The sequence below is a fragment of the Zootoca vivipara genome, chromosome 5 (assembly GCF_963506605.1).
Source record: "Zootoca vivipara chromosome 5, rZooViv1.1, whole genome shotgun sequence".
Classification (NCBI taxonomy): domain Eukaryota; kingdom Metazoa; phylum Chordata; class Lepidosauria; order Squamata; family Lacertidae; genus Zootoca; species Zootoca vivipara.
The window spans coordinates 15,150,302-15,175,017 of NC_083280.1; the positions used below are offsets into that span (position 1 = coordinate 15,150,302).

Here is a 24,716-nt window from a genome sequence, read left to right on the forward strand (position 1 = left end):
CAATGTAGGCAATGAGAAATCAAAATTTTAGCTAGCTAATCGATCTCCCTGACTTTATATTCAGTTTCAGTGTGCCTCGTGCCATTTTGGGGGCAAAGTACAGAACTGGGATTCTTCCCAGGACACAGCAATTAATTGGGCTGTAGACTGGCTTTGTGGGTATTGAAGATGCTAATATAATGCCCCTGGCTGGGGGTGGAGGGGATGCGGTGGGCGAGCAGGAGGAGGAGGTGCAAAGGGGAGATCCAGCCACGGAGGGAGGGAAGCATCGGGAGAACATTGGGACCCCCTGGAAGATCTCTGGTCAAGCAGGAAGGAGGAATTATGGGTTGTTGGGTTGTTGTTTTTATTTTGATTGCGTATTTTGTGGTTTTATATTCTGATTTTATTCTGTGAACCACCCTGAGAACTGCGGGTATAGAGAGGTATATAAATTCCATCCATATTTCCCAAGTGAGACCCATGCCAAACAGCCCTTACACTGAAGTCCTTTCTGCAAACAGACATAAAGTGAAGCAGAGCTCGCGAGGGATGTAGAGGAGAGTGGTTGTTGCAAAAACCAAACCAAACCAAAACACAAAACAAAACAAAACACATTCCAAGGGCCAGATAGAGGTGTCCAGAAGGCCACATTTGGTCCCCCAGGCCAGGGCTGAGTTCCCCACCCAGACCTGTAACGAATAGTCGAAGGGGAGAGGCAGACAAAGGCAGAAAGGGAAGGATGGAGGCTAATGCTGTTGCCCATACTTGACATTTGTAACAGTTGGTCGTTGTCTATTTGTCCATGGCAAATAGAAGGGGAAGAAATGGAGGCAGTGAGAGATTTTACTTTCTTGGGCTCCTTGAATCACTGCAGATGGTGACAGCAGTCACGAAATTAAAAGACGCCTGCTTCTTGGGAGAAAAGCAATGACAAACCTAGACAGCATCTTAAAAAGCAGAGACATCACCTTGCCTACAAAGGTCCGTATAGTTAAAGCTATGGTTTTCCCAGTAGTGATGTATGGAAGTGAGAGCTGGACCATAAAGAAGGCTGATCGCCGAAGAATTGATGCTTTTGAATTGTGGTGCTGGAGGAGACTCTTGAGAGTCCCATGGACTGCAAGAAGATCAAACCTATCCATTCTGAAGGAAATCAGCCCTGAGTGCTCACTGGAAGGACAGATCGTGAAGCTGAGGCTCCAATACTTTGGCCACCTCATGAGAAGAGAAGAATCCTTGGAAAAGACCCTGATGTTGGGAAAGATTGAGGGCACTAGGAGAAGGGGACGACAGAGGACGAGATGGTTGGACAGTGTTCTCGAAGCTACGAACATGAGTTTGACCAAACTGCGGGAGGCAGTGCAAGACAGGAGTGCCTGGCGTGCTATGGTCCATGGGGTCACGAAGAGTCGGACATGACTAAATGACTAAACAACAACAACAGTTGGTAGTAAGAAGAAAACCCAGCGATCATGTGGGGAAAGGTTGGTTTTGAGGAAGGAGTTGTGTTGGAAAAGAACCAGAGCTATGTGGGAGGAAGGACCTGTGATCACAAGGGGCTTGTCTTGTGGTGTCTGGCCCCCACATGGTTGCATTTTAGATGGCCAGCCACATGTCTGCTGTGTGGTTTGTGGTTTTTGCTTGTGCTACTTTCTGCCACGGAGGTCTCGGTTCCCATAGCCTTTTGGTGGTGGAAAGACAAATAAAGGTATTCGGGTGGGGAAAGGTAATGGCAAGCCCCCTGGTGTTTGTCTGTGAAATGAGCTCTGTGGTGGAAGGTTGAGATTTGCTAAACAGAATGTAGCACATCGCTATAAGCAGCAAAACCCCAAATTCCATAATCTATATTTTAAAAAGTGACTATATTTGGTCTGAGATTATGCTCTGCTTATGCTGCTCTGGTCTCCATTTAAGCTTTTCTGAATAATTTACAGAGCTCCATTAAACACTTTCATATTTTGATTCCTAAATGCCAGAGAACATTTCCTGAGCTATTTCAGCTCCCTGTATTCCCTGCGCTCTCCAGCTCTCTGGTCTCTGTGATTCTAGTTTGTAGTACTGAACAATTTGCAATTTCTCCAGACAAAGCAAGTATAGCCAAGGCCACTTCAAGACTGGTCTCCTTCATCGCCAATTTCACAGAGTTGGAACTTGGGGGTCTGTGCTGCACCCCCCTCTGTTGACCTGGTTGGGTCCTGCTCCTGTCTTGGCACTTCCATCCCAGATCCGCCCCCTCCAGCCCCCATGCTTCCTGGCCATTATTATAGACCAGTCTGTCCCTAATTGATGACCTGCAGATGATCCTAGAATCGGATCATGGTGGTCATCTAGTGCCACCCTGTGCAATGCAGGAAGCTTTTGCTTGAACCCACAACCCTGAGGTTTAAGAGTGTCATGCTTTACTGACTGATCCATGTTGGGCAACCAGCAGGGGCTGATGGGAATTGTAGTCCAAGAACTCTAAATATTCTTTTAACAGCTCTGTTGCAGCAAGTCGAAAGGGATTGTCCCTTCCTGGCACACACTTTTAATGCTTACAGGAGAAGATAGAATCCTGACATGTACCACTGATTGCGAGTTCCCAACTGGCGCTTACTTGGTGTGGTACAGGGATGTGTGATCTTGCGAAAGGACTTAATGGATGTGCAAGAAGTGTTGACACCCTTTCATGTCCTCTGTATTTATCTGAAGTTCAGGATAGCAATATATTTATACAGAGATGGTTCTGATGGTGGAGGGAAGGTGTCGAGAATAATGAAGAATCATTATTCCATTGAAAGCTGTGTGGGTAAAAGCAGAATCAAGGACCAGCCCGTTGTTAGCGTGAACGAAGACTAAAACGTCCCCCCCCCTTTTCTTTCTGCATTTGCTAACAACTAGCATTCTGCTGTAGTTGCCATGGCTTTGGTGAAATTGCAACTGCTAGTGCCAGCTGCAAAAAGAGATGCCATTCATTGACTTGACATAAGCTGCTAGGCTTCTTTGACTGACTGTGGTTATGCAAAACAGGAATGAAATATGCACACACAGAGAAAGGGAGAGCGTGCAATACAAAAAATGCTTTTTAAAGATCTTGCTTTTTGTTTCTGGAAAATGGGTGCACAGGTGGACTCTAAAGAAGGCAGCCTTAGGTCCTTGTTGGAGCACTGGCTCTTGGCATGCTGAACATCCTAGGTCCAAACCGTGGCTGTTTTAGCGAAAAGGATCAAAGAGAACTGGAGACGATAGGGAGCTACTGCCTTTGAGTGGAAATGCAGACTCACGGCACCAGTGATCAGATAGAGTATATTTAAAAATGGCTGCCTACTCACAGGTTGTGAGAATTCATTAAATCAGATCCCATATGCACTGCTTCTGGTGATGGAGCTTCCTGTCCTAAGCACATAGTCAGGGGTCAGCAAACTTTTTCAGCAGGGGGCTGGTCCGCTGTCCCTCAGACCTTGTGGGGGACCGGACTATATTTTGGAAAAAAATAATAATGAACTAATTCCTCTGCCCCACAAATAACCCAGAGATGCATTTTAAATAAAAGCACACATTCTACTCATGTAACAACACGCTGATTCCCAGACCATCTGCGGGCCAGATTGAGAAGGCGATTGGGGCGGATCCGGCGCCCGGGCCTTAGTTTGCCTACCCATGGCTTAGATGGCTGCCGTGTTGCTCCAGAATGAAATGCACTGGAACATGCAGCAGAGCATGCATGTGATGTAGCAGAACTAGCAAGCTTTATTGCATAGCAAAAGACAAAAATTTGTGTAATAGTGTGTGTGTGTGCCTTGGACACTGAACAAACAAAAATGACTGGACTTAGGGATAGCTGAGCGCTCTGCAGTGCTTGGGGGGGGGTCTTCCCTCCTTTGGGCAGCTGGTGTGCCAAAATGATGAAATGCAGGTGTAAGGCAGAGTGTTTTGTTTTTAAAAGGGTGCTTGTGCAGCAGTGATCGGTGTTATCAGGTTTTGATCAGTATCCTTAGGTTCAAATCTGTGCTCAGGTATGAAGCTTCCTGGGAGGGCTTGGGAATGTTGCAATCTTCTTTTCAGTGGAAAAGGGTTGGGGAGCAGGAGGTGGGGGGGGGCACAGATCAATATCTGTGGTGTGGATTGTGCACCTCGCTGTGTGTGGTGGATGCATGTAGCAGATTGTCTGGGCATGCCCTTAAGACAGATGCTTTGACATGCTTGAACTCGAGATACTGAACTCTTGAGTCCAGCTCCCCAATTCTATGCATATTCCGCATGAAAAAATGGAATGCAAACTGTTTTAGTGCTTCCATGCCCAGATGCTTCCATGCTCGCAGTGTGGAATACACACTGTTGTGACGTGGGGTTTGTGATTTCAGCTCTCTTGACATAACATGCTGGAGACAGTTCTCTAGTAACAGCTCTTTATTAAAGTGAACAAGACTGAAGACTGAGGAGAGGAAAGCTACATTTATAGGGACAGGGGACTAGCTAGGAAGGGATACATTTTGGAGGGAACAATATCAAGCAATCACAGTGCTGCCTTTTGGAGGAAACCAATAAGACAGAGGATCCAAATACAGCAGCTTAAATGAACCAATAGTAGCTGTACCCTCTGGAACCAAAAGGCAGTTACTTTATCCTAATGCAAATACAGACAATAATAATACAGATATAAAATCCTTTGACTCAATACACAACACACACCATGCGCACAAGTGCACACCTACCTCTCCCCTATGTGCTAATCTTCCTTTCTTCCCTAACTGAACCAGCAAAGCCCTCCATCAGGGCTCCTACACCAGAGCAGTGTGGATTGAGTCTTAGCAACAGCATCCTAATGCCGATCCCTATTTAGAATGAGAGTCATTATAGTTCCCATATCCTTCCCAGTGGTACTTGAACCAATGTAGTTTCAGCCTCATTTCTGCAAGGCTTGTTGCTTACGGCAGGCTATTTTCCCCGCTCTTGAGTTTTAATGATCAGCAACTAAAAAAAAACAAAAACCAAACACATACGTTTGGCAGCAATGTTCTTTTCAAAAACACGCACATGTACGGTATATCTCCCCCCTCGAAAAAACTTTGTTTCATGCAACTGCATAAGCCGCAGCTTGACAATCAATAGCTCCTGGTTTTCCCTCTTTCCTTTTTTATTTTCCACTTTGTTCCTTGTTCCTTCTCTCTGCCAACAGGAGCCTGCTGCTCTAATGGCACAAAATGCCTTTCAGGTTATAGAAACATCCCACGTCTTTGTCCATTTTGAGCTGTGTGCTTCTGTGTGAATGTTGCCGGCCCAGCTGTGATCTGCATTCCCCTCGCCCTGTGGCATCTCCCCAGCTGAGAGGCCTTTAATGGCTTCATGGCTGGGCATTTCAGCCCAATCTCATCCTGAGAAGCTCTCTCTGTAGCCTACAGAGACGTGAAAGGCAGCATTAAAAAATGGGTTCTGGTATCCCTTGCTGCGATGTGGTGCTGGTGGTGGCAGCTGGCATGCAGGTTTGCCTTGGCATGGCCCCGTGCATAAAACATTTCTGATCTTGTGCAATGTAAGAATGAAGCCTTCCATTCTCCCCTTGAGCATTAAGACGAAACAAAGCCTCTCCTTTGTCTTCACCCATACCCCCTAAGCAAAATGACTTTGAAACTATGCTCTGGAGAAGTGTTGGGGTTCCTTAGAAGTTTACTAGGGATTTATTGGTGATCTCAATAAAGAAAGTGTAGCTCCCCTGCGAAATGACATCTCAACTCATGACTGAACTCCGCAGTGCCCAACCGCAAGGAGATGTTGGTTGCATCCTAAGGAAGGGGTGAACAGATGTCAAGAGCTACTTTTTTTTGCACTGGAAGCTCTGAAGTCTTCTCTTCATAACGGAAGAAAAAATTATTCAGCATAGTCTGCCTCTGTTCTGGACTGAGGTAGTAGGACTTTACAAGAACCCAAGAACACACAAAGCGTAGAGAGAGAGAGAGAGAGAGAGAGAGAGAGAGAGAAAAACAAACACTGTCTTTTGCTATAATAGAGCACTGCTTTTTGAGGGGAGGGCTTTTTTGGAGTTGCTATTATTAAACGGGAGTCTGACAGTCTTGCTGGTGTACTGCAAGTCACAAATTTACCTGTAGATCCTGATTTGCGTTATTTTCACTCCTTTTATAAGGTTCCTAATTTATGGGGGGGGGGCAGTGATGGGTCTCAGCCAGTGCTCCATCTAAACGTGAGTTTGTGCCCCAGCAAAACAGGTCCCCTAAATCTTTCACACCTCAAGTAGTTCCACTGCCAGAGAGTTGGGGTTTATTGTTTTTAGGTAGAAATCATTCCTTGGGAGTTTGCAAATGTCAGCCAGCGAACGTTGAACCAGGATTATAGAGCGAGGATATGGCAGCTTTACCAACTGCACCTCCCTCCCCCCCCCCGCCCCGAATACTTAGTGACCTGGCCATTTCTTGCCTCTGTTTGAACATAGGCCCCCAACTGCATGCATAAAATTAGGCCTGTATCTCTCTCCCAGGTAGATCCTACCTGAGGTCACAAATGCTTGGGAGATGTGGTTAGTGGGGGGCAAGGCCATGAGAAGCGTATCAAGATAGAACTGTGGTCGTGGTAACAACAAAAGGTAATCTGTTCTCTCGTAGCTGTGAGGCAAAAAATTTATGCCCATTTATCACCACAGAGAAACCTATGCAATTCTGACAAGGCTGGGCTTCAGACAAAGCCGAGTGGAGTTAACGTAGGAAGCAATTAGTTTGAAACAAGCAATGCTGATTGCATCTACATTGGGGGAAAGCTCATAATATCACAAGGTCACTGGCCAGAATGACTAGGCCCACCCCACCCCAGTTCCACACTCAAAACATGTCTGCCAGACAGTGCACGAGCAAAACTTAATCAGATTTAAGCTCTCACCCATCCTTTTCTCCAATGGGCTGACTATTTTGGGTGAGCTTAATGTGGGTGGCATTCTTGATGTATGGTTTTGATAGTGTCACGTGGCAGTAGTGCTTTGCGGGCACTGATATGACCCTGCCTCAGAGTTTATGAGTGAAATTTCAATGGTGGCTAGGGATGCTAATTTGCAGTTTTCAAAACAACACGTGGACGAACGAAGAGCCGTCCTTCAAAATCTGCACTTCTCCAAATTTTGCTGTGCGAAGTAATAATGTGTAAAAAAAAGGTATGTCCTGGAATAAAGAGTGTGTGGAAATTCATTAATTAGGGGAAATTGGTTTGCAAAAATGTGAATATTCAGCAAATCTGCATTTGATAATGCAGAAATGAGCTCCAATATGCGAATGAATTTTCATAGGAACTTCTTAAAAATAAAATTTGCTAACTGCCGCGGAAATGTGTAGAACTGAATTTAAGATTGGAAAAATGAGAAACCGAGGATTCGCCCAGCAATTGTGGTGCAAGTTAGAAAGTGAGGCATCCTTGCTACCGTAGTCGTTTAGTTGTACATGGCTTCTTCTAGAGCACCTCATTTTGGTTTGTTATGGCATATAAAGCAAGAATCAACGTAGGTTCTTAAGATGCTTTATGGTTTGTTTGTGGTTTTTTTGCACCTTTGAAAGATATGCAAGAGAAGGGGTTTTGACCCGTACTATGACGCTTGCCCCCCACCCTTCTGAACTCATTCTCTGTCCCCTGTCTCCCAGCACTCTGTAAAAGCGCCCCTGCAAAATGCAGACTAGCCAAATTTAACAAAGTTTTTATTTGTAGCCATTTTTTGCTACTGACCGTCTTAAATGCCTTTGTTTGTTTCTCTTTAGGATCCTGCAGGCATCTTTGAACTCGTTGAACTTGTTGGCAATGGCACCTATGGGCAAGTCTATAAGGTAAGGCCTTCTGTGTTTCCCCATGAGATCACATGCTAAGCATTCCTTGTGTAGCTGTCTCTAATTTTTACCGGGCTCCGATTGTAAAGGAAGAATTAACTTCAGGGTGTTTATAGTTTCCTGCTCCCCACCTTCCTAGTACCTGGTCCAAAAATGTACGATTGTGAAAGAGAACATTGTGTGCCAGTCTTGTGTTTCTATAAATATCTCTGGGAGATTTTTTTTTTTTGTACCTATGCGTAAACATCTTTCAAACTGAAAAGAAATCTTCCCAAGCTGATGGAGAACGTGTGTGGCTTCTTCCTGGTGAGAGTTACAGGTTGCCAAATCATTATTAATATTATTCATTGAATTCGTACACCGCCCCTTCATCTGAAGACCCCAGGGCGATTATCAACACACAAATTGTATGTTAATAAATTGCATATGAATAAATTGTATATTAATCACAACCTGGGACCGAGTGTGCATGCCTCAACAGTTTTGCAGGTGCCAAAGATGGTTCAGGGGGGATTCTAAATGCGTCCTCTTTGCTGCGGTAAGTGGGAGATGAGGGCCAGTGAAGGGACCCTGATTGGAAGGAACGGAGCAGCCCAAGTCCTTTTTCCTGTTGTCCACTTATTAGAGATGGGCATGGCTTGCGGTCTGCGAAATTCCTAGTGGTGTGTTGTGAGGACGACATTTCTTCCAGTGACTGAGTATCTACAATTCAGGGTTGCGAAGCTCCCTCCTCACAGACGTTTGCCTGTCAGTTTCATTGTTCGGATTTCCTTGACTGCCGAAGACATGTCTCTTTACTCTGGCCTTTGACATTTGAGATGCATGCAATTACGCCCTACCCTGTTCTTGTGTTTGCGAAGTAATAATAATCACTCTGTTTTAATGTATTTGAAATTGTTGTGATACTCTGTGGGACCTTAGGTCGAAGAGCAGCTGAGTAATAATAATAATGATGATGATGTTGCCTGTCTCAATGTCTCATGCAACATATGACACCATTATAAGTTTATGGGTTTTCTGTTTACAGTCATGGGGTGTGTCTGCCTCAGGCTGTCTACCTCTGTTTGTGATTCTGATCTCCTTAAAGTTCAAGTAGCAAATACATATATTTCCCTGGCTACCTGCACTTTATATAGTTATTGTTTTCTTACTCTCCTGTCCCACCTTACTTCCATAATGAGACCCAAGGCAGCATACATGAGATTCCCAAGCACTAACCAGACCCAGACTGGCTTTGTTTTAACAAGGAATTAGATAGCTCAGTCAGTAGAGTGCAAGACCCATAGTCTCAAAGTCGTGGGTTCAAGTCCCATCTTGGTCAGAAAGATTCCTGTATTGCAGGGGGTTGGACTAGATGACCCTTGTGGTCCCTTCCAACTCCACAATTCAATGATTCTGTGATTCTAAGGTGATTGACTCATGTACCTCAAGACCAGGGCCCCAAATGCTGCAGCAGAGGGAGAGAAGGGATGCAGGGCTATACCATTGGCTCTACTGAAAAACCAGCTCCATCAGGCTTCCCTCAGCTGTCACCTGGCAGCAGCCATCCAATCAGGCTGCAACAAAGGGAGATAATAGGAAGCAGGAGCTCTGTTAGACTCCTTCACTCTCAGAACGGTTTACATCCCAGCTGGTCGCGATAAGAATCGTAACGTTTAGAATTGGTGGCTGAGTTTCATTGTTTTCCTCTTCCCTCCCCACCCCCTTTCCTTTTGTGTTGTGCCTTTTGAATTCCAAACCTGAAGGTGGGAACTTTGAAATATATTGACTCGTAATCCTCTCTGGGAGACTTTTTGGCCATAGAGTGGAGTAAAAAAAATGCTTTAGATAAATAAAATCTCCCATTGCTGCCCCTCCTAATCTCTTAAAAGAGCAGAGTAGTTGTTCTTGACTATTCCTTTTGCTGTGTTCAGAGAGGGAAGGCATGCAGATGGAGGTTCTGGGTGGCCTGCGGAAGTCTTAATCCCAATCAGAGTTTCAAAAAGTGTTGCATGATCATTTGATGGAGGGCTAATTCTCATTAGGTCTTGGGGTTAAGATATTAAAGCTGTTGGATTTGAGTGCATATTTTGCAATGATTTTTTTTTAAAAAAACCTGGATATGGTTTTATAAAATGGTAACTCACCCTGAGCCTTAAGCTGGAGGCAATATTAACCAGTCATTTGTACACCCCCCCCTGATTTCCCCTCTAAACCAATGCTTGTGAAGGTGATCTCTTTGGCATTTATGTTTTAAGATGTGACAATACTCCCGCCCCCCTTCCCTTTGTGCCCCCCTCCAAATAAAAGAGGCAAGTGGAGTGCGCTGCTGATCTGTCAGCAAATATTTATTTTGAATTCTGGTTTCTGCATCCTCCGATTGCTGTAGGCTAATCCCTTCAACAAAGATGATAGAAGAGGGAAAGTGAACCAAGACTGAACAGAAACTTCTGGAGTTCTTCAGAAGTGTGAATTTCTAAAATAGCGTTAAACCCTCCTCTTTTATATCTCAGTGCAGGAGACATTTCTACCGAGTTGCTATTTTTTCCCTCCCTATATTGTTTAATTTCAAAACTGCTCTGCCCTGGTTTGCTGAAGCTAAGAGCATTAGAGTGATGTCTAAACAGTTTCTCTCTGCTGGTAAAATAACTGTAGAGGTTGACCTAGTTCTAAACATGTGCATATTTCTAATAACTGCTGCTGGAAAATGTGACTACAACATCCTTTTGAAAGCTTAATGTTTCAACGGAAACGCAGAATGAGAAATGTTATCATGCAAAGCTTGTTTTGCTCTCCCCATTTTATTGAAGTTATACTGTTTACGCTTTAGACTTTGATTGCAACCTTTAGCATCCATTATTTCAGCAAAAAGTAAATACTTAAGAGTGGTGGTGGTGGTGGTGGTGGTGGGGGGTTGCACAAGAGATTTCAGGCACCTCTCTCCAGATTCTAGCTATTTCATTAGGTTATTTTTGTGAAGCAAGAGCACCTGTGCCTATTTTGAAATTATTCAAGGCACCAGGGCTGGCGCAGGACATTTTGCTGGCAGAAGTTGGAAAGCTCAGTTGGTTAGAGTGTGGTACTGATAACCCCAAGGTTACGGGTTCAATCCTATATGGGACAGCTGCATTGTAGGGGGTTGGGCTAGATGACCCTCAAGGTCCATTCCAAAACTGCAATTCTATGATTCTAAGGCGGGACAGGAAATGTCACCTTACCCAAGCAAAGGCGCTTAGTACCTAATGCTCATCAAGTCATTTTGACACCTGAGGCAGAAAATGTTCCACCTCCTCAGGAGTAAAAATACTGTACCAGTAACAATAAATTAAGTAACTATAAATTTACGGCTCTTTCATGACACCCCCTGCAATGAGTCCCTTGGGGTCCCTACAATACTATGATTCTAAGTGGCTGCCTCAGTCTGTCGAATGTTAGGGCCGGCCCCGTAGAAGCACTTGGTGTGGTCGACACACGGCTAAATGTTGCAGTGGGTTTGGGTGTCAAATATTATTTCTAAAGAGATCAGTAGAGGAAAACGTGGTAAGGCACCTTCTTCTTCTTTGCCAATCACTTGTAGCCGAGTAAGATTGTCTTCCATAAACATGGTTTTAACAATGAGTCCATAAGTGACTGCGGAGGCCAATTCCGGATCCACACGTCCTTCCACAGTGGGGACATTGGTTTCTGGGTGGGAGTTGATCATGGTGTGGATTTGCCAAGCATGCCTTCCTCTTAGCACATTCCTCCCTTGCGTCCTGAGTTCGAGTGTCTTCAAAGCCCATGACACCTTTGGTAAAGGCTGTTCTCCAATTGGAGCGCTTGCAGGCAAGTGTTTCCCAGTTGTCAGTGTTTATACTACATTTTTTTAGATTTGCCTTGAGACAGTCTTTAAACCTCTTTTGTAGACCACCAGCATTACGCTTTCCATTTTTAAGTTTGGAATAGAGTAGTTGCTTTGGAAGTTGATAATCAGGCATCTGCACAACGTGACCAGTCCAACGAAGTTGATGTTGAAGAATCATTGCTTCAACCTTGGTGATCTTTGCTTCTTCCAGTACACTGATATTAGTTCACCTGTCTTCCCAAGTGATGTGTAAAAAATTTCGGAGACACCGTTGATGGAATCTTTCAAGGAGTTGGAGATGGCGCCTATAAGTGGTCCATGTTTCACAAGCATACAGTAAGGTTGGTAGTACAATAGCTTTGTAAACAAGCATTTTGGTTTCCCTGCGAATGTCGCAGAGCTCAGGCGATGCTGGATTTCGGCATCAATGTCAGCCCCTGTGGAAGGTAACTGTCCAGTTGGAGAAGTGATCAACATTTTCCAACATTACACCATTTGAGTTGGATTCGTGGAGCTGCAAAGGGGTTGGTGCAGCACTTTGGGTTTTTGGATGTTAAGCGATAGGCCAAGCTTTTCGTAAACTTCTGTGAAGATATTTAGGATGGTTTGGAGGTCATCACTCATCTGATCTCTGACTGGTCACATTGGTGTTTACTGGGAGGGGGAGGCGTGAGATGGTGGGAAGGTTGTTACGGTGCAAACACACTGACAGGAGTATCAGAGTATGCACATATGCACATCCATGCACACGAAGTGCGCAGCCTGCTGTTTTCAGAGCTGGCACTGCTTAGGTTTATTTTGAACTGTTGATAATCCTTAGGAATGGTATATCTTTGTTCTTTTGGCTAAGTTTGCTATTAAATTGGTGAAGGACAAGACTGTAGTATGGCAGGCAGAGAGAAAATGCTTCAGCAATGTATAACTGCAGGAAAGGGAACATGCAGATGTCCTTGGTGTGTTTACAAGATGCCCATGCTTCATCTGTGCAATGCAGGAAGGGAGGCAAAATGAAAGGGGAGGGTTTCAGATCAGCCTTCCTCAACCTGGTGCCCTCCAGATATTTTGGGCTACAGCTCCCATCATCCCTGATAATTAGCAATGCTGACTGGGGCTCATGGGAACTGTAGTCCAAAACATCCGGAAGACACCAGGTTGGGACATTCTTTGTTTAGATGCCTGAATGAAATGGTTCTCTGTGACATTTGTATGTGGGAGTCTCATTGGACTCTTGTTAACAACACCAACACCAACATCAGCAAAAAGCACAAGATCATTAAAACCTGGACCCTCCCAAAGGGGCTCCTGAATTTTCAGGCTATTTCACCAATTCGTCTTGAGGAGGTGACATGAGCAGAAAGACGGGGATCCTTATTGATAGTGGCAGTGGCTGTGGTATTTTTGTTCCGAAGATGCTTAGAGCAACCCATCGCTATGCCATCACGTAGCCTACGGATGGAGAACCTACGTCCCTCTAAATGTTGTTGGACTCCAGTTTCCACCAGTTCCATCCAGCATGGCAAGTGGTCAGGAAATGATGGGACTTGAAGTCTAGCAACCTCCGGGGGGGTGGGGTGGGGGATGCTCCCCATCCCTGATGTAGCGTCATTTTGGGGGAAGGGTAGTGACAGCCAGGATAACCACCACTGTTGAAGCGGGAGGGGGAAAGATGGTGGCAAAACCCGCAATAGATGTGGGCCCTTTCACCCCCCAAAAGTCTTTCAAAATTTGGCTGAAATTTCTCCTTGGAGCTTTGGAGGGGTAGACCAGCTTCATTTGTAACATCAAGGATTACTGCTTATACCTAGTTAATTATACTTTTATCCCAATCTTCTTTCAAGGGGCTCTGTGTAGCGTACCTTTGAACCTGGATTCAAACTTGCAGATCAGCTTCAAATCCCCCCCCCCCCGCTGCCTTGCTCTGGTTAGTTTTAGTCATGTTTAGCGGTGGAGAAATACAACATTAAATACTGACAAAGGTAGGGAGGAGAAGGTGAGAGAGTCTGCTCCCAGACTCTTATCAGTGGTTTTAAAACGTGGACAGCAGTTACATCTCTATCATGATGAATAGATAAGGCCTGATAAGGCCGGTTTTGTGACAGGGGATCTCTGCTTCTATCTCCCTTTGCTATTTAATAATGTACCTTGCCGTATCTTTCTGAAGTTATAAAATATTTCTGAGAAGGGCCAATTTGAAGCAGCAACTGAAAAGAAGGTCGTCAAAGGTGTTGCATCCCATACAGGTGAAACTCGAAAAATTAGAATATCGTCGAAAAGTGCATTTATTTCAGTAACGCAACTTAAAAGGCAAAACCGATATATGAGATAGATGGATGACATGCAAAGCAAGATATGTCAAGCCTTTATTCGTTGTAATTGTAATTATTTATCGTTAGGCAGGTCAATTATAAAGGGAATGTAATTAATGAAATGCAATAGCGATGTTTATTTTTGTATTGTTGTAACAATTTGTTTTATTACTGTGGAATTTCCAAAAGAAGGCATTTGTAAAAATAAAAATAAAAATAAAAAATAAAAAGTTGCATTACTGAAATAAATGCACTTTTCGACGATATTCTAATTTTCCGAGTTTCACCTGTATTTGTTCCTTTCCACACACCTCCCCTTTTCAAGAAGCTGATAGAGCAGACAACAGCAAAACCTTCTTCATTAATGGGTGAGCAACCCACCCTGGGGCAGACCCTCCCTTGCTTGCCATTGGGACCCCATCGAAAAGTGGAGTTGGAGGGAAGAGTTTGCAGGGTTTGCTGGGCAGGTTTGAAGCTGCCCAATTAAAACCTGAGAAAACAAATGGGCTCTTCAGTGCTTGTCTGGTTCTTGAACTGAGCAGTACATACCGTAAGCCCCCTGAAGTTGATACCTACCAGCCCATAATCATGGTGACACCACCAGGCCTTGAAAAACGGGGTGTGTTGCATTGGTTTTCTGTTCAGCACCTTGCATACGATATGACAGGGGTCACCAAACTAAGGCCTGGGGGCCGGATGAGGCCCGCGCAAGCCAATTGTGCGGCCCCTGCCAGCCCCCACCGCCCGCTTTTACCGGTGTGCCACGGTGCTGTTGCCCATCTCAGGGTTGGCGCGGTGCCAGAAATAGCTCATGCGCATGCACAGAAGCTATTCCCGGCGCCGCGCCGACCCGGAAGTGCACCAGAAATGATGTCTGTGCATGCACAGAAGCCATTTCCGGCGCCCCCCCCCCGCGCCAGAAAAAGCGAGTGTGTGCGCGTATGGGAGCGCGTTCCTCCGCGCGCCGGGCGCCGGAGGAACCGGCCCGAAGCCAGGTAAGTTTGGGGACCCCTGCCATATGAGAACTAAATACTGTAAGTGCATCTTCCATTAAATTTCAGTGCTATTAATCTGTCCAGCAAAGAGTTAAACCACCAAATCTATTGATTTATCTTTCATTGTACATTTACGGGATTGTATTCCCTTCCCTTGCTAAGTTTCCATTAGCACAGGGGCCAGCAAACTTTTTCAGCAGGAGGCCGGTCCACTGTCTCTCAGACCTTGTGGGGGGTCCGGACTATATTTTGACTAAATAAATAAATGAACAAATTCCCATACCCCACAAATAACCCAGAGATGCATTTTAAATAAAAGGACACATTCTACTCATGTAAAAACACCAGGCAGGCCCCACAAATAACCCAGAGATGCATTTTAAATAAAAGCACACATTCTACTCATGTAAAAACACACTGATTCCTGGTCCGTCTGCGGGCAGGATTGAGAAGGCGATTGGGCCAGATCTGGCCCCTGGGCCTTAGTTTGCCTGCCCATGCATGATTAGCAGATCAGGGTTTAGAGGTCATGGCTTGGATGGTGGAGGGGGACTGTGGACAAATAGTGGAAAAATCTCTCTCTTGGCTGGAAATAATCCTGTAAGTGTGCGGCTTAACCACAGGTTGGTCATTCCAGAGCGGATGAATGAATCCTCATTCCTTCCAGCATAACAGCTTAATCGGAATAATTTTTGCTTGAATGAGAGTAGACCTCGGTGGCGGCTTATCTCCCTCTTTTTGAATTGAATCGAGCAGGTTGTTTCGTTATTTAACAATAACAAACAAGCTTTGGTTGTGCCTCTAATCTATTTATGATGTTGCTGTGTTAATTTTCTAGCTTCTTAAAATGAATGAATGCTTGGTTGGGTGACAATAAATTACTAGGCCTGGTCTGTTTTTTTTGCAAATGGAAAGCCTTCCTTGCCAGTGATAATGTGGCAGTTGTAGAAATCTGCTGATCTGCTTCACCTTCTTTAAAAAATATATCTGGATTTACTGAACCATATTTGACCTCTTTTGCTCCTCCGATGAATGATTTTAGGGTAGCAAGCACATTAATTGTAGCGAGATATGCTATAGGCAATAATTTTTGCTTCTCATCTGTGGCAAGAGGGAGGAATTATTTAACCTTGAAGCGAGTTCACTCAGGGTGTGTGCATTTGTGTGTGTGTGTGTTCTTTGTTTCTTCTTTGACTGTAACCATCCTTCTGATCTTAGATCAAGGCTTGTCAAATAATGGACAAGGCCTCTCCGTAAGGCCTGGGAAATTTCTGGGAAAGGAGGGGCCTCCTTAGGGAGAGACTTCCCCCTGTTGTTGTTGTTGTTGTTGTTGTTTTGCATAAGAGGTGGTGGTGGTTTGTTTTGAAACATTTCGTTCTTTTTCTGCCACCCACATGTTCATAATTCGGTTCTACCTCTCCCCAGCTCACGCTTCTCCCCCCCTCCCCTCTTCCCACCCCCCTCCCATTGTGTCAGAAAAAAACTTTCTAGTTATCCTCAAGGTTTTTTGGGGGTGGTGCCTTTAAATCTTCCTGTTTTGACTCTCACCTTTTTACCAGCTGCTTTCGAAACACGCAATAACTTTCTTGTTGCATCAGACCAAGCTAGCCTACCTGGTTCAGCATTAAGGGTAGTGCACAACTCAGTAGTTGGGGTGGTGAAAGGATTAGTGCTCGTGCAACAGGAATTCCCCCATCTCTCCTCTCCTCTCCCCTCCCCTCCCCGCATATGCTGCACTCTGTCTCAAATCTGCCCTGGAGGGTTGAGGGAGCTGACCAGAATAGATTTAGGAGGTGCAGAGTAGGAGGGGAGAGGGAGGGAGTTTCATTGCACAGCAGAACATTCAACTGAGTACTGTGTTGCATGCAAACATGTCCCTCTATAGGTAAGCCAGCCACGTTCCATGGGAGACACATTGTGATGTTGATGTTGGTGATTTATTGAATTTATATACCACCCCATAGCCGGACATCTCAGTGTGATGCAATAGTTATGCACTGCTCGTCTCTGTTGTCCATAATTTTACTACCACGGAACCCAAGAGGCTTCATAGAAATACTTTATTGTCACCGTACCGCTTGTTTGCAGTGAGATTAAATGAGCCCCCCTCCCCCTCACAATCTCTCAGTCCTTGTTACACTCTGTGTGCTGTCGTACGACCACCAACCCCGAACGTCAGCTGCAATGTTGCTGTCTTCCATTCAGCAGCCTCACGGCCCATGGGCAGAAACTGTTCTTTAACCTGTTGGTGCGGCTTATCATGCTTATGTATCTCCTGTCCGAGGGCAGGAGATTAAAAAGGTGCTGGCCAGGGGGTGAGTCACCCCTGAGAATGTTCATCGCTCTTCTGAAGCAATGGTCTCCCGCGATAACATCTAGCGGACTCAGGGGACATTCCACGATATTGTGTGCTCTCTTCTCTGTAGGGACTCCCTGTCCATGGCTGTCAGACCAGCATACAACACCGTAATGCAGTATGCTTCCTGCATTCAATCCGAAGCTGCGGCGGACATTTGGCTTCCGAAAAACGTTCGCAAACTGGAACACTGGGTTTGTGGCGTTCGGGAGCCAATTTGTTCAGGAGCCCAGCTGTTCGAGTACCAAGGAAAAGAGAAGGGCGGTGCCAGCAGAGAGTGTTTCCTGTGACGTGGGGGTGGTCAGCTAGTTTGGCAAGTCATGTTTGATTGGCCAGGGGCACATCTTCATTTAAATCTTGTATCTAGCTAGTTATTAACTCGCTCTACGCGGGGCTCGCTCTACGCGGGGCTGCCCTTAAAGCTGACCCAGAAACTCCAGCGGGTGCAGAATGCTGCGGCGTGGCTCCTTACAGGGTCCCGGCCGCGGGATCACATTCATCCAGTGCTTGACCAGCTGCACTGGCTCCCGGTGGAGTACAGGATCAGGTTTAAGGTGCTGGTTTTGACCTTTAAAGCCCTATGCGGCTTGGGACCCTCGTACCTACGGGACCGCCTCTCCTGGTATGCCCCGCGGAGGACCTTAAGGTCCACAAACAACAATATTCTGGAGATCCCGAGCCATAAAATGGCTAGATTGGCCTCTACTAGAGCCAGGGCCTTTTCAGTACTGGCCCCAACTTGGTGGAACGCTCTTTCCCAGGAGACCAGGGCCTTGCGGGATTTGTCATCTTTCTGCAGGGCCTGCAAGACAGAGCTGTTCCGCCTGGCCTTTGGGTTAGACTCAGCCTGACCCCTGTGTTTTCCTCCCTCATGGCTTGGATTTATGGACTACTTGAAATGAGGCTGCATTTTAAATTTTAATACTGTATTTTAATCTGTATTTTAATTAATTGTTTTTATGTTTTATTGTAATTCTGTTGGTGTGAGCCGCCCTGAGCCCGGTTTTTGACTGGGGAGGGCAGGGTATAAATAAATATTATTATTATTATTATTATTATTATTATTAACACAATTTAAAATTGATAGGGGATCAAGTTGACGGACACCCATTTATTCTGACCAGATGATTTCCGTTGGAAGCAAGGTCTTGCAGATCTCGAATCTAATTGTTGGGGTGCTCCTATCCATATCAGTATCTAGAATGCCTGGCAGCTCTTGCCTGTCTTCTAATTAGGGACTTGCAAGTCTCGTTGAATAGATGTGATTTAAAACAAACTGCACACACATTTTGTTTACATCCCGTTAGAACAAGCATTAGCCTCGCAAGGTTGGTTTGACGCAAGAGAAGTTCACAATCCTTGCTCATTGATTGATGGCTGCAGCTTAGGTGATGACCTGCATGTGTGAATGGGTCCCATAGACTGAACGCCAAAGAGACTGCTGTTTTCTTACCTCACCTTACCTGAAATGCATTGCTGTCCAGTGGGATCCATTCACAGAGTTGGCAGGCAGAGAATTCGAGCAGTAAGTTTGTGAAGGTGAGTTGTCATATTAGATGTGCCTGTTTATCCAGAGCTGGTGCAGAAAGGGTAGATTATCATTTCAAGGAAGTCATTCTGAGTCACAAAAGGTGGTTCCCATTTGGGGAACAGTCATTGCGGATTCTCAACAATTATTAGTAGGACCCTGGGGAGTTTGATGAGCTAATGCCAAGACAATGATGGCATTAATTGTTTGAATAATCTGCTGTTTTATTATCTCTCTATCTGAAAGAGTGATAGGGAGCAGTTTAATTAATCACAGGCTCTTTAGCTGAGTGGGGGAAAATAGTTGCCATAAAGCACAACATAATTGTTTCCTGGGGGATTGTTGCTGAGAAGAATCAAGTTTAGCTTTCTATATCGAGCTTCAGTATCCCAAAATATACTGCGGTAGTTTCCTGAGGGGGGTGGAGGTGGTGATGGACTGTGTCCTGCAAGCCATGTGTGTTACCTATTCTATAAGCAAATCTTCAAAACCAAAGTACTTCCTTTGTTGTTGTTTAGTCGTTTAGCCGTGTCCGACTCCTCGTGGCCCCATGGACCAGAGCACGCCAGGCACTCCTGTTTTCCACTGCCTCCTGCAGTTTGGTCAGACTCATGTTCGTAGCTTCGAGAGCACTGTCCAACCATCTCGTCCTCTGTCGTCCCCTTCTCCTTGTGCCCTCAATCTATCCCAGCATCAGGGTCTTTTCCAGGGAGTCTTCTCTTCTCATGAGGTGGCCAAAGTATTGGAGCCTCAGCTTCAGTCCTTCCAGTGAGGACTCAGTGTTGATTTCCTTCAGAATGGATGGGTTTGATCTTCTTGCAGTCCATGGGACTCTCAAGAGTCTCCTCCAGCACCATAATTCAAAAGCATCAATTCTTCGGTGATCAGCCTTCTTTATGGTCCAGCTCTCACTTCTTTACATCACTACTGGGAAAACCATAGCTGTAACTATATGGACCTTTGTCAGAGCAAATAACTCTCATCAACCTGAGCGGCCAGATGTGGAGGTGTCTCTCCTAAGATGGCAAATCCCTTGCTCCTGCAACCCAAGTGTTGTCATAGGGGACAACATCAGGTTAGATGTGCAATGCATTGTATGCAGGGCTGCCTTTGAAGACTGTTTAGAAACTATGGCTGGTGCAAAATGGGGCAGCCAGGTTATTAACTAGACAAGAAGGTGAGAGCGTGCGCACAAACACACACGAATGAATGCTCTCACCTTGTTTTCTCGGTTAATATATCTATATACATAAAAATAAATCCCAGTTCTGGTACAACTGCACTGGCTGCCAGTTTGTTTCAGAGCCCAATTCAAAAGTGATGTTTTTGACTTTTAAAGCCATATGTGTCTCAGGGCTTCTATATCTGAAGGACCCCCCTTTTCCCATACAAACCTGCTTGGCCCCTGACGTGGTCATGTTTTTGCCTGCATACCACTTTCAAGGGAGGTTCAGAGAGAAAGTGACGAGAGAAAGGGCCTTTTCTGCACTAGCTCCTTGTCTGTGGAATGATCTCCCCAACTTTGTTGTTGTAAGAATGAGTGAGAAAACTTGAACCCTGTCAAAAAAAAAAAAGCTAAATATTGAGGCTGCTTCACACATGCTTAAATGATTCTCCCCCTTAAAAAAAAAACCAGTATAAATGTGGCAAATAGGAAAACCATTAAAGATAATACAAGACGAATACAGAAATTCCTCAGTCTGCTTTTACCAACATTTTAAGGACTGCAAAGAAATGTGTAACCCAGCGCATACTGGCATTAACCAATTAATATTAACCAATTAAAAACTATCACAAATAAATAGCTTGGCCACAATCCAGACAAAAACCAAACAACTCTTTTACAATTGGCTCACTAATATCTACTTATAGATACACAGAGAGCGTTGACATAGATGTATATGCACACATCTTTAATACAAACACATGAACAATGTATAGGAATTTAATATCTGTCAGACGGCCAGAGCTCATCCTGCCATTTAGATTAGGGAAGGTCCTATCAGTGACAGGCCCAGGTTTGCTCGCACGTAATGTGTGAAGTGCCTCTCCTCTCCCATGTTGTAAGCAACTTGTACATGGAAGCAGTTAACTGCTGGCTTTGCTCCATCATCAAGACTTCCGTAGCGCACCATGGTTGCATATCGGAAGTAAAGTTGTGCCTGCGTCCCATGAAATGTTGGTCTCTTAGGCAGCTATATTTCCCCGGGGAAAACTCTTCAAATGGATGCTTCCTTGCGAGAAAAGGGGGGTGGGGAGAGAGAGAAGAATAAGCCTTGTTTCCAGAGCAACTGGCACATCTTGTGCTTCTTGATTTGTGCGAAAGATAGAGCAGGACTCTGGAAGGGGAGACAGGGAAGCAAAACAAAGAAGCCAGCCCACACACGCCTGCACACTGGTATGTTATGGGCTCTGTGATGAGTTTTCAGGGGACAGGTGCTTTCGCCCTTCTGCCCTCTGGAGGTGCCTGGGTTCCATAAAGGGGAATGGATGTTCACGTACTGTTCGGTTTTAGCAATGTGATCTTAGTGGGGTCAAAGTGGCTGAACCAGCACTTCCATGGCTTCCAACCAAGTCAGCACCCTGTGTGCTCTTCTGGTCAGTCACCATTGCTGGCCCTACTAACATGGGATATTTGGGACACAACTTTTCAGGCAGAACAAACATGCCTGTGGAAGCAGCTATCTCCTTTTGACTTGATCTTGAGCATACTGTTTCCTGCTCCCAACTTTCATCGTGTCCTGGGAAGTTCCAGGACAGTTTTATCTGGATTTTCTGTAGAGGGAGTTGACTGATCCTTTTGAGGATGTGCATATTCACAGCAGCATTAGAAACCCCCCAGGTGCCAGGCACAGTTTGCGACTGGTGCTGGTCCAATTGTGAGCACATGGAAATCTCTGAGTGCCAGGTTGGCACCTGACATCTCCCTCTGGCTGCCCCCTCCGGCTTTCTTAAGCAGGTAAGCAGAATACCCTATTTATTGCATTACACCCCACCTTTTTCTCCACGGAGCTCCATGGTTAATCTTTACAACGACCCTGTGAGGTAGGGTTAAGACTGGCCCGAGTGAGCTTCATGTCTGAGTGGGGATTTGAACCCTGATCTCCCAGGTCCTAGTTTGGCACTCAAACCACTACATCACACTGGCTTCCTAGCGTACTTCTGCCATGGGGCAGCTCTATAAATTAAATTGGTAAATATGGGGAAAGCAAAATATCACTTTGGGGGTAGGATCTAGAACCTTTTCTTTGAAGCTTCAATTGGTTTTATTGTGGATTGTTACCTCTGATGTTTTAATGTGCTGTAAACCACTTCGATATTTTTTATTTAAAATATAGAGCAGTATAGAAATTAAATGAACAACAACAACAAGTTTCATTGAATTAAAAAAGGGCCCCTAGACATTCCGTTGGAGTGACTGCAACCTAGGTTTAAGGTGCCACTTGGCGATTAGCTTATATATCTGAGTTTCTAACACTGATTCACATATATACAGGTTGAGCAGGTGCAAGCCAAGTTCGGACACATGTAGGCATTGCTGATCCTAAAGAAACATCATCAATTCCTCAAAGCAACAGGAATGTTCTTGCAGCCTACGAAACTTGCTTTCTTCTGGCTAGCTTCAGAGACTTTGAACCTCATACACAATCTTTCGAACTTCGTTTTATAGAGTTACTCCTGTTTACTGTGTCCGAGGAAGGCTGCTGTCAGTTAATGGTAAGGGGTGCTTTGTTGACCAGGGCAAAGTGCAGTGCAAGACAGGAGCTTCCTTTGCAAGTTAAGGATAAGCAAAATAAGCTTTGCAGAACCTGAGGTGATCAGGGTGGAAGACATCCAGTTGCTTACTTACCCTGTAAGTGAAGAAAAGCGAGCAGTGGGCGTTTTCACGACAAAGTAGCTGCAACTCATTCAAAATTCAGCATCATAAATGGTGTTTATGGGGTGGGGAAGAGAGGACAATTACCCGCTAGTCCTTTGTCTGTGGTCCTGGGTCAAAGAGGTTCTTCTAGAACCACTAAGTCTGGTTTCATCCAGCTTTTGCCGTGCTTTAAAGTGTTAAAAGATTTTTTCAAATGAAAGTGAGGCAAGTTTCTAAACCTTCTCCTTGGAAGGGCCCTGCAATAAATATTCTGCAGAAAGTGGCACCCATCTAAATTGCAGATTAAGCAATATGTTTGCTTAACATCTTTCTGAGAAAGGCAAAGTTGCGTAAGAGACACGCTTGTCTGAGATGCCTTTTGCAAAGAATCTTTCAAAACAACTGCAGGTAGTCTTGCCAGTGTGACCTCACCACCAAAGTAATCTTAAACCCACAGTCGTTTTTCAAAGCTTGCATAATATTCTGACGTATACAAATGATAATGCTTAATATTTTAATCAATTTTTTGCTTTTGCCAGAGGGTGGAAAAATATTTGTTCCAACAGACAGGAGAGAGCCAAAGATCTTATTTCCTATGTCTTTTAAAAAAACAAACAGTAATAATTATTTGTTTAGAATGAGGGACAGATTATAGCAATGTAGAACCAATGCTGTCCTTGTTGATCTATAAGTTCTTTTTTTTTTTACCGCCTCTAATCACTGTTGTTTGCAGAGGCTAGGTTCAGGAAGATTTGCTCTGGATTTCATTCTTTCATTCTTACATGGTTTGATTTGCACTTATTAGCTGAATCTAGCCCTGCATAAGTCCTGCTAGTTACAATGGACCTTTTTGCCTCCTCTTCTCCTTCTGCATCCCTGAAATCAACTGAGTGGCCTGGAGAATCCCAGAACAGTGTACAGGGGGAGGTGAAGGGAGACGGTTGTGTCTGGCAAGCGGCAAATCTCCTTAAAGCTACACTGAGTGCCTCCTCAAGGAGATACCATTTGTTTCAAATGACCTATCAAAAGTGAACCAGAACCATTGGTTTTTTTAATGTCAAAATGATTGAGAACATTCATTTCCCCACACTTTTGGTACGCTTTGCATAAAAAATCTAGTGTTGTTGTTGTTTAGTCGTGTCCGACTCTTCGTGACCCCATGGACCAGAGCACGCCAGGCACTCCTGTGGTCCATGGGGTCACGAAAATCTAGTATTACTTTGCATTTCTAGAGTGCTTTAGAATGCTGAGAGTGGCACATTATTGATCCGTTTATTTAGAGGGGGTATATATTCCACCCAGTAAGTTAAATACAATGCAACCGACGGCAATACTGATCAATATGTTGTTGTTGTTGTTTAGTCGTTTAGTCGTGTCCGACTCTTCGTGACCCCATGGACCATAGCACGCCAGGCACTCCTGTCTTGCACTGCCTCCCGCAGTTTGGTCAAACTCATGTTCGTAGCTTCGAGAACACTGTCCAACCATCTCGTCCTCTGTCGTCCCCTTCTCCTAGTGCCCTCCATCTTTCCCAACATCAGGGTCTTTTCCAAGGATTCTTCTCTTCTCATGAGGTGGCCAAAGTATTGGAGCCTCAGCTTCACGATCTGTCCTTCCAGGGAGCACTGATCAATATACATGGGTATAAATATATCGGTTAAGAATCAAAATGTGGGGGGTCCTTAATCTGAAAATAATAATAATCAGACGATCATTGCCTTTCTGCCTGACTTATCTCACTCCAGTACTGTCTACTCCTGGCACTCTGCAGATGCTGAGGACTACAACTCCCATCCCCAACCATCATGGCCAATAGTCAGGATGATGGGACTTGTGATCCAAAACTTTTGAACAGCAGCATGTTGGCCCTCTTCAAGAAGAGTGGGCTTCTAGACTACCTTCTAAAGTTGGAAGATCCAGAGCTCTTCGTTATGCCTGCATGACTTTTTTCTACTCTGAACCAAATGCAGTTTTTGAGCTGTTTCTGGTTGCCTATTAAGGACTCAATAATCCAACATAGTTTTGCTGTCTTCCTGTGACAAATGAGTGTTAGTGGAAGCGTGGGTGTCAG

At 44.9% G+C, this 24,716-nt stretch overlaps 1 protein-coding gene across 4 annotated transcripts in view; it reads left to right on the top strand.

The window, feature by feature from the left end:
• Positions 1-24,716, top strand: part of TNIK (TRAF2 and NCK interacting kinase) — a 283,956-nt gene that overhangs the window by 47,455 nt on the left and 211,785 nt on the right. For all 4 annotated transcript variants that reach the window (XM_035132807.2, XM_035132804.2, XM_035132806.2 and 1 more), the window contains exon 2: positions 7,713-7,778. In XM_035132807.2, coding sequence (XP_034988698.2) covers positions 7,713-7,778 — 66 coding nt within the window. The remainder of the gene's footprint in view (positions 1-7,712; positions 7,779-24,716) is intronic.